Source organism: Bos javanicus, chromosome 2, assembly GCF_032452875.1.
Source record: "Bos javanicus breed banteng chromosome 2, ARS-OSU_banteng_1.0, whole genome shotgun sequence".
NCBI lineage: Eukaryota > Metazoa > Chordata > Mammalia > Artiodactyla > Bovidae > Bos > Bos javanicus.
In genome coordinates, this window is record NC_083869.1 from 86244916 (window position 1) to 86262413 (window position 17498).

The 17498-nt window shown below is 39.4% G+C and overlaps 2 protein-coding genes across 6 annotated transcripts in view; one reads left to right on the forward strand and one right to left on the reverse strand.

Moving 5' to 3' along the window:
* RFTN2 (raftlin family member 2) overlaps positions 1-16534 on the reverse strand; it is a 91724-nt gene extending 75190 nt beyond the window's left edge. Inside the window, exons 1-2 of one of the 5 annotated variants that reach the window (XM_061380711.1) lie at positions 16445-16534; positions 1397-1601 (exon numbers count right to left, since the gene is read on the reverse strand). In XM_061380711.1, coding sequence (XP_061236695.1) covers positions 1397-1535 — 139 coding nt within the window. In that variant the 5' untranslated portion in view covers positions 1536-1601; positions 16445-16534. Of the gene's footprint in view, positions 1-1396; positions 1602-1974; positions 2077-16444 lie in introns of those variants that run through there. The other 4 variants (XM_061380722.1, XM_061380692.1, XM_061380702.1 and 1 more) reach the window with 4 other exon arrangements.
* MARS2 (methionyl-tRNA synthetase 2, mitochondrial) lies at positions 13445-15753 on the forward strand. The gene has a single exon (XM_061380656.1). The coding sequence runs from the start codon at positions 13518-13520 to the stop codon at positions 15297-15299; it is 1782 nt and encodes a 593-aa protein (XP_061236640.1). The 5' UTR covers positions 13445-13517; the 3' UTR covers positions 15300-15753.
* Positions 16535-17498: the final 964 nt, after the last annotated feature.

A 17498-nucleotide genomic window follows, 5' to 3' on the forward strand; every position in this document is an offset into this window, starting at 1 on the left:
AGAATGGCTGTGGCCTAATCTTTATGAACAGATAAGGTTTTGAGGTTAAGGAAAATATGTATTTGTGTCCTTGAATTTATAAAAATCAGTCCTAAATAATTGACAACAATCAATGGAGAAAATATAGCACCACATTACAAATATTTTCTCAAATGATGGTTTTTGAAAAAGTATAGAAAAATTCATTTGAGTAGTTACTTCTCTGATTATCACCATTATCTTTATCTACTTTTAACTTTCATCATTAAAAAGAAAAGTAAGAATACTGACAGTTTTCCTTTTGGTAGCCTTAACCTTAGGTAAAAATGGAAATGTAAATACATTAAAAATATATGTACAGACTTTGCATATGTCTCTGGAAGGGAGTTTGCTGGCTAGCTCAAGTTTTTGACAAAGAAAAATGGGCTGCTCTTGCTACTTGCACAAAGATCCACTGTTTACAGAACAAACCAAAAAATGGAGAATTTGTGTTTAAAATAAATTAATATCCAGCCTGATAACATACTTAGTATAAATCTATTAACTGATAAAATGTGCAGCTTATTAGAATTTAAAAGCATAACTTGCCAATAAGAACTTAATACTAATATCTGGAAATTCTAATAGCAAGCAAGACAGTCAACTTCATTTTTAGTACCCTATAATTAAAGATATACTTCTGCTTTTTAAAAACTCAGTTTTATCAATGTCATTGTACAGTAAAGTTTCCAAAAGGAGTGAGGTGAAGTATTTGTGAAGTCGAGCTGCCTCTGTTCTGTGCACAAGGCTGCCATCTGGGCTTGTTTATTTGTGTTTCCAACTTTCTGGAACAGGGAGTTTCTCTGTTAGGGACTGGGTATCAAGCAAAGGAAGTATCTTACAGAAGACTATAGTTTTTTCTTTTTTACTGTATTTTCAAACTTCAGGTTTAGTTTGGTCAAAAATATCAAATGACTAGCACAATACAACATTTAACACAGTTGGAGGCCTCAGAATCGTCTTAGCAAATATTCTTCCACATGATGCAAGTAACATTTCCTACATGCCACCTTCTTGTGCCTTTCAGATCTTTTTCAAAACATAAACTGTCATTAAGGCTATAGCTACTTGGCCGAGAAAGCAAGCGTTTTTCATGAATCCTTCTACAAATAAGCATTTGATTTAAAAGTGAAAGAACTGTTTCCAAGCAGTTTTTCTAATTTTATAAAGTACATATGAGCCAAATTTACAAAAAACAAAGCAAACAGAACTGAAATCTTTCAGAATGTAATTAAGAAACAAAGCATTATTGTTAGATTGATTGCACAATCTAATTATGAAGCACCATGTAAAAAGCCACAAACCAACCCTTTAAAAAACTAGTAGTCCTTTATCTTTGAAATCTTTCATTTAACAAATAAAATAGAAGCAAAAATACCTTGTAATGTAAAGTCCAGCAATACATATTCGTAAGCAAATTCTGTCTTTGTTTCCACTTGCGGTCTCTTCAGGGTAGAAAATATTTTTCCAGGGCTGCTATCATCAGGGTCTTCTAGCTTTCTAAGTCCGCACCCCATGGCAAAATCTGTAAGGAATTAAATTGCAGGATAGGGGAGGGAGACCAGCAAACTCTGTTGTTTAAGCTGCAAAAAGAAAGTTACAGACTTAACTGCTTGGATTTTTTCCTCTAAAACATAGATACTCAAAAAGAAAACATCTGAGTCCAAAGAAAGGAGCTGAAGATTTTTTCTATCCATTTTGCTGTAAAGTCGCTGAACCCATGATGATTAAGCTACAGCTCTGGGAGGCTGGGCTTGATCTTAGTAGAAACATGCAAGCTGCTACAACTTAGCGGAGAATTTCCATGCCACGTCAATTTACAGCCAGCCCCCTACCAGAGTTCTGTCGCTCAGGGCACCAACAGTGCTTTGTCTATTCCAGTTGGCTGGATGATAAAGAAGGTGTCCAGAAACGGAAATAAAAAGGCAAAAGTGCAAATCAGATGGAAATACCTACAAGTAGAGGCTATATTCAGACATAGTGGCATGCAATTCTTTTTCTGTTTTCTCTTTTCCCTCTTTCTTGTGCCCACCCCCTCCTTCCTCCCTGCTACTACCAAGAAAGCAAAAGGAGAGAGAGAGAGAGAATGAAAAAAATGGATTCTCAACGTGGTTGGAAACAAAAATCATTTCCAGAAAGGAAGTCAGGAAACTATTTCTGGAGTCTAGAAAGAAAAAAGTTAAAGTTCAAAAAAAATTCCATTCTTAGTCTTTAGATAGCACTTTTGAGGATTTCTTTTCACATGAAGTTTTTTATTTATTTATTTTTTTGTTGGAAAAATCATATACTAAACTGCCACAAATAAAATGTTTATATTAAACATAATAAAAAGATTTAACTGCAAAGAGACATTAATGTGGATTATTAATTTCATTAACATCTACAAAGTTTAAAATATTCTACTGTTAGAAGACTTATGATAGTAACTAACACTTCCACAGGTCCCAGAGTATCCTCAATTAAAAAACAACAACTGACAACTTGATTCATTCAGCCTTACATGTTGCTATTTACCTGAAGTCAAGAACAATTCATAATGGAACAATGTAATGAGTGTTACTGTATTTTATGATTTACATATCACTCTGATGAGTATGACATACTTATCAGAACTGTGAGCCCTGGAATCAGACCACCTGGGTTCAAATACAACTTCTAATGCCTACTAGAGACGTGATCTTGGGCAAGTTATGGACCTCTCAAATTTCAATTTCCTCCCCTATAAAATGGAGTTAATACTAGTACTTACCTCACAGGCTTGTTACGAAGGTTGAAAAAGATAATCTTATATCTTAACATTACACTTGGCAAATAGTATAAAATAGATTTGTTAATGTGCTTTTACATTATAAAACAGGGTTGAGAATAGTAATAGAAAGGAAGTGATTCTGCCACCATTCCCATTATTTACAAAGCAAATCTTGATCAATTTCAGATTTTATAGAACACAAGCCTGAAAAGATTTTTCAGTTACATTGAAGAGTGCACATGAAAACTCTCAAAAAGGGATAGATTATTTAGTTTGTAGATCACTGTGACCTCTTGTCTCTTCCTTCTGCCTTCTTTAAATAGCTTACTTCTCAGAAGTGTTTTTTAACAGAGGAAAATTCCATAGTCTTTCATTCTCAAGGATGAGCACGGTTGGTCATAAGCAACTTCTGGGTAAATTTGGCTAAAAAAGACAGCAGATTCTGATCTAGTGTGACTGATTTGACTATTCCCAGTGCTTCTATACCTGTCATTTTTCATGTTCTCTTTTGCTGTAAGCTCTAGAATGGCAGAAATAGAGTATTTGAAGCTCACTAATCAAGATTGCTGGAAGAAATATCAATAACCTCAGGTATGCAGATGACACCACCCTTATGGCAGAAAGTGAAGAGGAACTAAAAAGCCTCTTGATGAAAGTGAAAGAGGAGAGTGAAAAAGTTGAGTTAAAGCTCAACATTCAGAAAACTAAGATCATGGCATCTGGTTCCATCACTTCATGGGAAATAGATGGGGAAACAGTGGAAACAGTGTCAGACTTTATTTTTTTGGGCTCCAAGATCACTGCAGATGGTGACTGCAGCCATGAAATTAAAAGATGCTTACTCTTTAGAAGGAAAGTTATGACCAACCTAGATAGCATATTCAAAAGCAGAGACATTACTTTGCCAAAAAATGTCCGTCTAGTAAAGGCTACGGTTTCTCCAGTGGTCATGTATGGATGTGAGAGTTGGACTGTGAAGAAAGCTGAGCACCGAAGAATGGATGCTTTTGAACTGTGGTGTTGGAGAAGACTCTTGAGAGTCCCTTGGACTGCAAGGAGATCCAAGCAGTCCATCCTAAAGGAGATCAGTTCTGGGTGTTCACTGGAAGGACTGATGCTAAAGCTGAAACTCCAATACTTTGGCTACCTCATGCAAAGAGTTGACTCATTGGAAAAGACCCTGATGCTGGGAGGGATTGGGGGCAGGAGGAGAAGGGGACGACAGAGGATGAGATGGTTGGATGGCATCACTGACTCGATGGACATGAGTCTGAGTGAACTCCGGGAGTTGGTGATGGACAGGGAGGCCTGGCGTGCTGCGATTCATGGGGTCACAAAGAGTCGGACATGACTGAGCGACTGAACTGACCCGCTATTGCTGTATTTGGTAAATTATTTATTAAATAATCATTGTATTATTAAGTATCTGCTATGTTCCAGGCACTAAATTAAATGCTGGCTGGGTACACAAGCTGACTAAATGTGGCCTCTGCCCTAAAGAAACTGAATTCTTAATGGGGAAGACAGACTTATAGATAATTTCAATTTGATTTGGTAGCTACTAAGATAGCATGCATAGGATGCTATAGAAATCCTCGAAAGAGCCTGTAACTCAGCTTAGAGGGTATAACAGAGCTGTTTTGAAGGATGAGCATGGATAAGATAGATAAACAGAGGTGGGGAGTATGTGCCAGGAAAAGGGAAAAGCATGAACCATACTATGGAATCATGAAACAGTATGGCATGAATTTGAAGGAATACAACACAGTTGAGAATTACTAGAACATAAAATTTGAAAGAAGACTAAGATGTAAGGGAAGCAAGAGTCAGTATAATGGGCTTTCTAAGTTGCACAAAGGGATTTTGACTTTATTTTGTATACAACAAAGGAAAATCATATAATCAAATGGAAAAATTAAAGGAGGAGTTTACAATAAGCAAGTGACATAAGTGTATTTTTGGTAGGTTACTATGGTTGATTTGAGGAAGATGGCCTTAATAGGATCAAAATAGGGGGAGGCCAGTCATTCAGGAAAGTACTGCGGTAGTCCAGTTGAGAGTTGATGATTGAACAGATGAATGACTAAGATGCATCATTATGTCCTCAAAGAATTTTTATTATCTCTAGAAAAAGGAAATGCACTTCCTTTAGTTCAGAATTGCATCACTTAATCATTTTTCTCTCAAAAAGTCCAACAAAAGAAATTTTTGACTATTAATGATATTTTAAAACACATTTCTATGTCAATATGACACACATTCCTTCTATTTTAACAATTATATAGGATTTAGTTATATTAATATTATGCTTAATAAACAGCATTTTGGTTATTATCAAAGTTTTATGGTGAATTTTGTAAAGATTACTTTTTCCCCTGCTTTGGATTAATTCCTAAATTCTTTGACTTTACTTCATAAATGGTCAGAAGAAATAGTTTACATACAAGGAAATCAGAAATAAGCTGAGAAAATGTATTCTAATGAGTAAATAATTCATTTACATTACTTACAGAAATATGTAATTGGCTATAAACTGTTTAAGATATTAATGTTAGATTTTTTTTTCTTTTTATTGGTCTCTTCTGCATGGCATGTGGGATCTTAGTTCCCTGACCAGGGATGGAAACTGCACCCCCTGCATTGGAAGCTTGGAGTCACTGGACCAACAGGGAAGTTTTAGATTTTTTCTTTAAAACTGTATTTTGGGCAGTAAGCTTTTGTTTGTTATCACACATATTTGCTCCATATCTCTTTAATGCTTGTACATTTTTAGACAAATACTTTTGGTTAAACAATGTCTTGCATCTCCAACTTGTACTTAAGAAAAATGTACATTCTTCAATAATATATTTTTCCATTTGAAAAAAATGTCTGTTTTCTGGTTTTGTTACTTTGTTTTTTAAATAAACTTGATATTTTAGAATAATATTAGATTCACAGCAAAATTGAGTGGAAAGTAGAGAAAGTTTCTATAAATCCTCTTATACCCACTCAGGCACAACCTTCCACCAACACCCAGCACCACTGTGGCACTGTTATGGTGCATTTGTTACAATCAATCACACATCATTGATACATCATTATCATTCAGAGTCCTTAGATGACATTAGGGTTCATTCCTGGTGTTGTACCTTTTGACAAATAGGTACAGCAAATTTTTGACAAATATATATTGACATATATCCACCATTGCAGTATCATACAGAATTGCTTTCACTGTCTTAAAAATCTGTGCTCTACCTATTCATCCCATCTTTATTTCTTGTTTAACTTTTGATGTATCTGCTAATTGTAAGATAAATGGTAAAATAGTTCTTTCCCCCCTTCTGATATTCAACTGTCACAATCATATTTGTTTTCATAGATAATCTTTTGCCTGTCGTGTATCCCCAGGTTTGTCGTATATTGAGTAATTACATTAAGTAGGACACATTTCTGGAATAAATGTTTTTTAACATTGGTCATTTTTTTCTATTGATTTGTATTTGCTGTCAATTATAGATTTCAGGGACAGTTTTCAGTTCTGTACTGTATAGAGGGTTTTCCCAAGTGCAGACTCTTATGTGGCCAGATATGATGAAGATATATCTGTTCTTGTCTATGTTCCAGTATGGGCCCAGTTAGTCTTTGAATGAATGAATGAATGAGCTTTGTGAAACCATTCTCCATAATTTGTTGTTCAGTTGCTAAGCTGTGTGTGACTCCATGGACTGCAGCATGCCAGGCTTCCCTGTCCTTCACTATCTCCTGGAGTTTGCTCAAACTCATGTTAATTGAGTCAGTGCTGCCATCCAACCATTTCAACCTCTCTCACCCCCTTCTCCTCCTGCCCTCAATCTTTCCCAGCATCGGGGGCTTTTCCAATCCGTCATCTTCTTCACACTAGGTGGCCAAATATTGGACTACAGCTTGAGCATCAGTCCTTCCAGTGAAAATTCAGGGTGGATTTCCTTTAAGATTGACTGGTTCCATATCCTTGCAGACCAAGGGACTCTCAAGAGTCTTCTCTAGAACCACAGTTCAAAAGCATTATTTCTTTGGCGCTCAGCTTTCTTTATAATTGGTAGCATATTATTCTCATGGTAACTACTCAAGTTTGGAACATGTGAGTTCACTGAAGTCTTAAAGCTTCTAAGAGATATATATCATCCAACCCATTCTGTACAGAGAAAAGTTTTTGCATAATCATAAAATTTTAAAATTCAATCTATTTTATGTGGTCCTGATCCAAAAAAGAGGACTTCCCTGATGGTTCAGTGGTAAAGAATCTGCCTGCCAATGCAGGAGACTCAGGAGACTCGGGTTTGATCCCTGGGTCAGGAAGATCCCCTGGAGGAGGAAATGGCAACCTACTCCAGTATTCTTGCCTGGGAAATCCCATGGACAGAGGAGCTTGGTGGGCAACAGTCCATAGCGGTTGCAAAGAGTTGTAAGTGATTCTGCATGCAAGCAAGGCAAAAAAACCCCTCAAAACAACCAGTTTTATGAAATGCCTACTATATAGTAAAGCACTATGTGGACACAAAGATCAAAAAGCCAGTTTATGTTCTCCAGAATTCACAACCTAGCAGACCAACATTGAGTTTTAACTATTTAATGTAATGTTAGATTCAAAGTGTAGTCAAATTTCCTAAGTAATTAATGACTTCTTCAAAGCACTGTGCTGTGTGCTTAGTTGCTCAGTCCTGTCTGACTCTTTGCAGCCCCACAGACTGCAGCCTGCCAAACTCCTCTGTCCATGGGACTCTCCAGGCAAGAATACTGGAGTGGGTTGCCATGCCCTCCTGCAGGGGATCTTCTTTACCCAGGGATTGAACCCACGTCTCTTGCATCTGCCAGCATTGGCAGGCAGGTTCTTTGCCACTAGCGTAACCTGGGGAGCCCCCTAATTCTGTTTAGGGAAATGCAAATCAAGACAACAGTGAGATAACATTTTATTACAGTAAAATACAACCAATAAAAAATTTACCATTTTAACTTTTATTTTTTATAATTTATTCTTTAATTGGAAGAAAATTGCTTTAAAATGTTGTGTTGGTTTCTGCTGTACAACAACACAATTCAGCCATAATATGTATATCACATCCCTCCCTCCTCTCCTCCCACCTCACCCTTCTAGGTCATCACAGAGTACCAGGCTCAGCAGCATATGTTACATAGCAACTTCTTACCAGCTATTTTACACATGGTAGTGTATATATGCAGAGAAGGCAATGGCAACCCACTCCAGTACTCTTGCCTGGAAAATCCCATGGACAGAGGGGCCTGGTGGGCTGTAGTCCATGGGGTCGCTAGGAGTCGGACATGACTGAGCGACTTCACTTTCACTTTTCACTTTCATGCATTGGAGAAGGAAATGGCAGCCCACTCCAGTGTTCTTGCCTGGAGTATCCCAGGGACGGGGGAGCCTGGTGGGCTGCCATTTATGGGGTCGCACAGAGTTGGACACGACTGAAGCGACTTAGCAGCAGCGGCAGCAGCGTATATATGTTGATGCTACTTTGTCTATTCATCCCACTCTCTCCTTCCCCTACTAAATTCACAATCCTGTTCTGTATATCTGCATCTCCATTCCTTCCCTGCAAACAAGTTCATCAATTTCATTTTTCTAGATTCCATATATTTGCATTAATATATGATATTTATTTTTCTCTGACTTACTTCACTCCGTGTAACAGGCTCTAGTTTAATCCACCTCACTAGAACTGACTCAAATTCATTTTTTTTAATGGCGGAGTAATATTCCATTATATGTATGTACCGCATCATCTTTATCCATTCATCTGTTGATGGACATCTATGTTGCTTCCATGTCCTAGATATTGTAAATAAATAGTGTTGCTATGAACATTGTGGGTACATGTGTCTTTTTCTATTATGGTGGGATTGCTGGGTCATATGCTAGTTTTATTCTTAGTTTTTTAAGGAATCTTCATACTGTTCTCCATAGTGGTTATATTAATTTACATTCCCACCAACAATGTAAGAGGGTTCTCTTTTCTCCACATCCTCTCTAGCATTTATTCTTTGTAGATTTCTCAGTGATGGCCATTCTGACTGGTGTGAGGTGATACCTCATTGTAGTTTTAATTTGCATTTCTCCAATAATGAGCAATGCTGAGCATATTTTCATGTATTTATTGGCCACCTGTATGTCTTCTTTGGAGAAATGTCTGTTTTATTCTGCCTATTTTTTGATTAGGCTATTTGTTTTTCTGATATTGAGCTATATGAGCTGCTTATATATTTTGGAGATTAATCCTTTGTCAGTTGTTTCATTGGCAATTATTTTCTCCCATTCTCAGGGTTGTCTTTTAATCTGGCTTATTTTTTCCTTTGCTGTACAAAAGATTTTAAGTTTAATTAGGTCCCATTTGTTTATTTTTGTTTTTATTTGCATTACTTTAGGTGGGGGGTCAAAGAGGATCTTGCTGTGATTTATGTCAAAGAGTGTACTGCCTACATTTTCCACAAAAGCTTTATAGTTTCTCGCCTTACATCTTTAATCCATTTTTGACTTATTTTTGTGTATGGTGTTAGGAGGTGTTCTAGTTTCATTCTTTTATATATAGCTGTACAGTTTTCCCAGCACAACTTATTGAAAAGGCTGTCTTTTATTTACTGAATATTATTGCATTCTTTGTCAAAGATAAGATGCCCATAGGTGTGTGGGTTTATCTCTGGATTTTCTACCTTGTTCCACTGGTCTATATTTCTGTTTTTATGCCCGTACCTTACTGTCTTGATGACTATAGCTTTGTAGTATAGTTTGCGGTCAGGAAGGTTGATTCCTCTAGCTCCATTTTTCTTTCTCAAGATTGCTTCGAGAGGGCTTTACAGGTGTTGCTAGTGGTAGAGAACCCACTTGCCAATGCAGGAGACATAAGAGACATGAGTTTGATCCCTGGGTTGGGAAGGTCCCCTGGAGGAGGGCATGGCTTGAGAAATAAAAGATTGCTTTGGCTATTCGGGGTCTTGTGTGTTTCTACACAAATTGTGAAAAATTTTGTTCTAGTTCTATGAAAAATACCCTTGGTAATTTGATAGGGATTGCACTGAATCAGTAGATTGCTTTGGGTGTGCAGACTCAGTTGTGTCCGACTCCTTGCGGCCCCATGGACTGTAGTCTGCCAGGCTCCTCCATCCATGTAATTTTCCAGGCAAGAATACTGGAGTGAGTTGCCATATCTTATAATCAATTTCATAGTATTGATTATTCCAATCCAAGAATATGGTATATCCATTTGTTTGTGTCATCTTTGATTTCATCAGTATCTTACGGTTTTCTGTATACAGTCTTTTGTCTCTTTAGGTAGGTTTATTCTTAAGTATTTTATTCTTTTTGTTGCAATGGTGAAGGGATTGTTTCCTTAATTTCTCTTTCTGATTTTTCATTGTTAGTGTATAGGAAGAATGCAAGAAATTTCTGTGTATTAATTTTATATCCTGTGACTTTACTGTATTAATTGATTAGCTCTAGTAATTTTCTGGTGGCTTCTTTAGGGTTTCATTTTAACTATTTTAAAGTGTACAATTCAGTGGCATTAGTTGATCGTTGAACAACATGGGGGTTAGGAGCACAAACCTCCATATAGTGGAAAATTTGAGTGTAACTTTACAGTAAGCCCCTCTGCATCAGTGGTTCTGCATCTGTGGATTCAACCAACAGTGAATTGTGTAGTGTGTATTTATTTTAAAAATTTGCATGTAAGTGGATAAATCCATGTTGTTCAAGGATCAGCTGTAGATTCACAGTGCTGTACAATGATCATTATCTAGCTCTAGAATTTTTTATTACCCCCCACAAAGTAAACTCTATCCTTTAAGCATTCACTTTCCATTCCAACCTTCCTTCACCCCCAGGCAACCACTAATATGTATTTTTGTGCATTTGTCTATTCTATTTCATATAAATGGAATATAAAACGTGGTCATTTGTGTCTGGTTACTTTTAAAGATTTATCTATGTGGTGGTATTTACCAGTACTTTATATGGCTGTATAATATTCCACTGCCTGGATATTTGATTATCTAGTCATCAGAACACAGATATTTGGGTTGTTTCTACCTTTTGGTTATTGAGACTAGTGTTTCTATGAATATTAGTGAGATAACTCATTTTATACTTATTTGTCAAAAATGAAGAAGTGGATGATATCAAGAATTAGGGAGAATTCTTTAAGGGTAAGTCACTGATGGGAATATAAATTTGTTTAATCATGCTAGAAAATAGCATTATCTTGTGAAATTGAACTTTTACATCCTGTATGATTGAGCAATAGCACTCTTAGATACACACCCATGAGAAACTTTAGCATGTAAGAACCAGGAGATATATATAGATGAGAAGGTTAATAGCAGTACTGTTTCTAAGAGCAAAAAACTTGAACCACTTAAATGTGTATTACCAGCCATTTCTTTTAAGGAGTTCTGCTATAAAGGGAAAGAAAGAAATGGAGCAGTAGTGGAGATTGAGAATTTTTTTCAAGATGGGGGAAAAATAGCATATTTTTATGTTTAAGAATTGATTACATGGACAAGGTGAAAGAAAGAATCATGGAGAAAAAAATTTCTGGAGAATCTGATTTCTCAGATACTGGATTTTTCTCCTAGTTTTGGAGGGTACTGTACATACCCTCCAGTTTTATCTATCCTTCTCTTGCCCTTTCTTAAACTGTTTGACCAAACAGCATATCAACTAAGTACCCAAAGGCTATTTGTGTATCTGTTGTAACTCCTATAGAGCATCTACTTTCTATATCACCACAGAAATCAGATCCAACTTACCGTACACCTCAACTCATAAATTACTGTGCAGCAGTCAAAATGAATTATAGAGTTACAGGCAAAAATATGAATCTACTACATGTAGTATGATATCTTTTTTTCCTTTTGGCTGTGCCAGCATGGCTTCTGCAATCTTAGTTCCCAGACCAGGGATTGAACCTGGGCCATGCAGTGAAAAGGCCAAGTCCTAACCACTGGACCACCAGGGAATTCCCATGATATCCTTTTTTAGAATGCTTAAAACACGCAAAATTAAACAATATGCTGCTTTGTTGTTGTGCACTTACTAAATCCTATCCAACTCTTTGCGACCCCATGAACTGCAGCATACCAGGCTCCCTTGTCCTTCACTATTTCCAAGTTTGCTCAAATTCATGTCTATTGAGTCAGTGATGCCATCCAACCAGCTCATCCTCCGTTGCCCCCCTCTTCTCCTGCCCTCAATCTTTCCCAGCATCAGGGGCTTTTCCAATGAGTCCACTAGTGGCATCAGGCGGCCAAAATACTGGAGCTTCAGCATCAGTCCTTCCAATGAATATTCAGGGTTGATTTCCTTTAGGACTGACTGGTTTGATCTTCTTGCAGTGCAAGGACTCTCAAGGCTTGTGTCTCTAAAGACTTAGACATACTATATATGTAATAACATATATGCAAAATTCAGGACAATGATTACCTCTGGGAAGAAGACAGGAATACAAGGAGAAAAAGAGCACATAGATCTAAATTGCCAGTGATCTCCTAGTTCAGTGGGTCTCAAATTTTAGTGTGCATCAGAATTCCTAGAAAGCTCATTAAAACCTAGATGGCTGGGAGCCCCCAGAGTTTTTGATTCAGGAGGTGAGTGTGGGGCCTAAGAATATGCATTTCTAACAAGGTTCCAGGTGCTGTTTTAATGCAGTTCTGCTGGGATCACATACAGAAAACCACTTCCAGTTTATAAATTGGATTATGGATTCACAGGCATTACATTTGCTTTATTAAAATAATATAATAAAGTTATTATTAAATAATTAAGTTAAATGGGAGAGAAAAAAGATGGCCAGTCATAGACCAAAGATGAGAGTATGTCAAGAAGCAAGGTTTAATATGAATCCAGTTCTGGGCTATGGAGGCATCCTTTTTGAAAAATGCTAGGATTCCCTTACTAAAAGCAAACATGAAAAACACTTCTCTAGGAGAACCTCAGGATCATTTTAGAAGAATACTACTGGCAACTACACTGAGAAATAAATCTGAAGATTGTTTTTCTCCTTAGGTGCACGGCGAAAGCATTCAAGCTTTCTGAATCTCAATAATCTCTGAAAAGACTGGACACATCACAGGCTAACCTCTTTCATGGATTCAACAAAAATTGCATTTGGAGAAAATATTTCTGTTACTTTTTCAGATCTTACCCTTTCCTCAAGTACTTTATTTAGGTCATCATTTTTCTTCCTTCCCTTCTCTCTCCTCCCTTCTGGATTTATTGTATCCACTAGGTTCTGAGAGGAAAATGTATATGATATTTTAGATTCCTACGTTGACCATAGCTATGTAGAGGGTATAGTCCTGCAACTGGTCACTGACAGGAGTTTGAGGAATGCCTGAATATAAAATTCTTGCCCATAAGCAACTCAGCCTGGAGGAAAAAAAAAAAAAAAACACCCCAAAACAGATCTATAAATATAAAATTACATCCCAGAGCAGGTCACGCAGCATATTATAGAAAGATACAGACTTATCTGCTTTCACAACCTCTCCTACACTCAGCTCCTCTAAGCTATACTCGCTCGCTCCCACAATTCACAACAGCTGCCCTGAGGCCAGTGGAGGGAGGCGCTCGGGAGGGGCGGCGGAGGGCCGGCGCTCCGGGCCGGCCTTCATTGGCTTTCTGGCCGGAAGCGGCGGTGCGGCCCGGCTGCGCATGCGTCCCTCACACGTGCTTCCAGAACGCCCCCTTCGCCGCTAGAGATCCGCGGGCGTCATGCTGCGAGTTTCTGCCTTCCGGCTGCTAGGTCGCAGAGGGACGAGTAGGGTCTCGCTCTTGGAGGACTTTAGCTTCCGCTACTACAGCTCGGGTCCTCTTGGTGTCCGCGACGATACCCGCGACTCGCGCGCCTACTTTACCACACCTATTTTCTACGTGAACGCCGCGCCGCACATCGGGCACCTGTACTCCGCGCTGCTGGCGGACGCCCTGTGCCGACACCATCGCCTCCGAGTTCCCAGTGACGCCGCCACGGGATTCTCCACGGGTACCGATGAGCATGGCCTGAAGATTCAGCAGGCAGCCGCCGCCGCGGGCCTGGCTCCGTCCGAGCTGTGCGACAGAGTCTCTGCCCAGTTCCAGCAGCTTTTCCGGGAGGCTGACATCTCTTCCACCGACTTCATCCGCACCACCGAGGCCCGGCACCGGATAGCTGTGCAGCATTTCTGGGGGATGCTGAAGTCTCGGGGTCTTCTCTATAAGGGCCTCTATGAAGGTTGGTATTGCGCCTCCGACGAGTGCTTCCTGCCTGAAGCCAAGGTCACCAGGCAGCCCGGCCCGTCAGGGGATTTGTGTCCTGTATCTCTCGAGAGCGGACACCCGGTCTCCTGGACCAAGGAAGAAAACTACATTTTTAGGCTTTCCCAGTTCCGGGAGCCGCTCCAGCAGTGGCTGCGGGGCGACCCTCAGGCCATAACACCGGAGCCATTCCATCACACAGTCCTTCAGTGGTTGGAGGAGGAGCTGCCGGACCTATCGGTCTCTCGAAGGAGTAGCCACTTGCACTGGGGCATTCCGGTGCCCGGGGACGATTCACAGACCATCTACGTATGGCTGGATGCCTTGGTCAACTACCTTACTGTAATTGGCTACCCAGACGCTGAGTTCAAATCTTGGTGGCCGAACACCTCTCATATCATAGGCAAGGACATTCTCAAATTCCATGCTATCTATTGGCCTGCCCTCCTCTTAGGGGCCGGCATGAGCCCACCACACCGCATCTATGTCCACTCCCACTGGACAGTCTGTGGTCAGAAGATGTCTAAGAGCTTGGGTAACGTGGTGGATCCCAGGACTTGTCTTGACCGCTATACGGTGGATGGCTTCCGCTACTTTCTTCTTCGGCAGGGCGTCCCCAGCTGGGATTGTGATTACTATGATGAAAAGGTGGTTAAGTTGTTGGATTCCGAGCTGGCAGATGCTTTGGGAGGTCTCCTGAACCGATGTACTGCCAACAAGATCAATCCTTCTGGGATCTATCCGGCTTTCTGCGCTACTTGCTTTCCCAGTGAGCCAGGCTTGGTAGGGCCGTCAGGTCGTGCTCAGGCAGAGGACTACGCTCTAGTGAGCGCAGTGGCCACTTTGCCCAAGCAGGTAGCAGACCACTACGATAACTTTCAGATCTATAAGGCTCTGGAGGCAGTGTCCAGCTGTGTCCGGCAGACTAACGGCTTTGTCCAAAGGCATGCGCCATGGAAGCTGAACTGGGAGAGCCCCGTGGATGCTCCCTGGCTGGGTACTGTGCTTCATGTGGCCTTGGAGTGTTTGCGAGTCTTTGGAACTCTGCTCCAGCCTGTCACCCCAAGCCTAGCTGACAGGCTGCTGTCTAGGTTGGGGGTTTCTTCCACAGAGAGGAGCCTTGGAGAGCTCCATTTTTTGTCTCGATTCTATGGACATCCATCCCCTTTTGAAGGGAGGAGACTGGGACCTGAAACTGGGGTCTTGTTTCCAAGACTGGACCAGTCTAGGTCCTGGCTGGTAAAAGCCCACAAGACCTAGAAACTCAGTTCTTATTAGCTTGTGGTAAAAAAGTAAATTTGTTATTTTCTTATTTTTTGCATTTTCAGGGAAATTATATTAATGCTTTCTAAAGTGTTGGATCAAATGAGCACATAAGTACTGTCCCTGTGAAAAGAGGTTTGATAGCCTTTCAGGAGCCTACTCCCTACTCTTCAGTTCTCTGTGTGCATTAACCACTGTCCTTTGTACCCCAGTGTCTCTGAGATGTCTCCAGGGGTAAGAGACAACTTTGCTGATACTATGCCTTCTCATTGTGTACCTCCGTCCAAACCAGTTATTTGCCCAGACTACCTCTCATGGCTTGTTTTTTATTGGCCTGGCCTCTGCTGGGCAGAGAGTGGGGGTTGGAGGCCCCCTACCTCAGCTTTTACTTTGTTACATATGTTGAGTCTCCTGTTGAAAACAGATTGTTTCATTAAAGCTTTAAAAACCAGTGTCCTAGATTAGATGATTTTTGCCTATATTTTTAATTCTTAACAATCTTGACTCCCAGTTTTGCTAGTTAATTGTCCAGTAGTTGTGCTTTGTACCATTATACTTTAACCGGTAGATGGCTCTAGTCTCACATATTTAATTACTTAACATTGAGGTTTCAGAATATTTAAAATACATTTTCTGCTTTGTAATTTTGCATAATTTAAAGAAAAAATTTTATTTTCTTAAAATAAGGATAACTGCAATTACTGCTGTTTTACAATAAGCAATAAAAAAGATCAAAATCCTCATTTCAGACTACTGAAAAAGGACATTCACTCCATTAGATGTTTAGTCAGCTAATAAGTAACTATCACATGTGTTTGGACCATGATAAATTATAAAGCTCTCTTGATTTACTTGGTATGTTAAAATTTTTTTAAACTTTAATAACATTAGGTTTACAGGTGTGATTTAAAAAATCTGTAGAAAGTTCAGAAGGGTAATCTTTTCTTTATATTTCTTGGTCTTAATTTTGTTATCCACATATATAATTTACCTTATATGATTTCTTTTGGTCAATCAGTATGTATAATACAGTATAGAAATTGTGGAATAGCTATTATAAATTTAATACATTTACTTTCAAGTAGTTTTTATTATTTCTTTTGCTCCTTTAACTTATTAAAGTTTAAAAGTTTTCTAAGTACCTTATTCAGATCAGTTCTGTTGCGTTTGTTGAAGGTGATGGTGAAGGGAGGAAATGATCAGTGCTCCAGGAATCTCAAACTGGACTTAGGGATCTCTCCAAGGCTCCATAAGAGAACATCACAGAGAAGATGTTAAGGTATCAATTCATACAGTGACTACAACATAGTAAGCCAGCATTATTTGCCCAGACTAGTCTCATGGCTAATCTCATAGGTGATTAGACAGCTAGGGCAAAGTTTAAAATGAGAACTTGCCTTGAGATATCCATTCTAAGCATGGTAGCAAGCAGAGAGAGCTCACTATGAATTAAACTATTGTGCTCGTAGTTCCCCCAGATTTATTCTGGGTGCTACTGTTCAGCTCCAGTTTCTATTTATTAATTAGTGTAGTGAGAGATTTCTGGTTGCTTGGAAACACTGCTTAGAAAAGAATGCTTGAAGGCATTCTAAGGGTGGAAGGACTATTTCTACCAGTGTTCCTTTAGATCCTCCTTATTCTTCATAATGGAATCTTGGGCTTTCCATAGGACATATTCCAGTTATCTGCTGGGATTACTAGGGTAGATTACTGGGACCTAGGATGGCATATAATATCTCTTGGGGCTAGAGAGCAGAGCAGTGAAAGAGATGGGATGTTTACATGGATGAAGGAAAACAGACTTGGAAAGCAGTGTTGATAACCTCTGCCTTCGTAGTGCCATTATAAGTCTTACAGCCCCTATCATGAATGGAAGGACAGTGTCTTTCACTGGAATGGCCTTTGCCATGGCCTAATGCCAGTTAGTACACTGCACCTTGGCTTGCTGGGTGTTAAAGGAGTTCCGTTTGTGCAGTCTGTCATTTGTGTAGGCACTTAAGTTCTACCAGAGTGTTTGTGGTAGTAGAGGACACAGGAAAACGGGGGGAGCCAAGAGGAGAGGGCATAATTATTACAGAAGACAGGATATTTTGAGTGAAGAAGTGTGGTAAGTTGGATAGGACTTATTCTGTGGTGATACGGAAGATGAACCAGTTAGATTCTCTGCAGGAGGCAGAATAGGTAAAGCAGGGATCC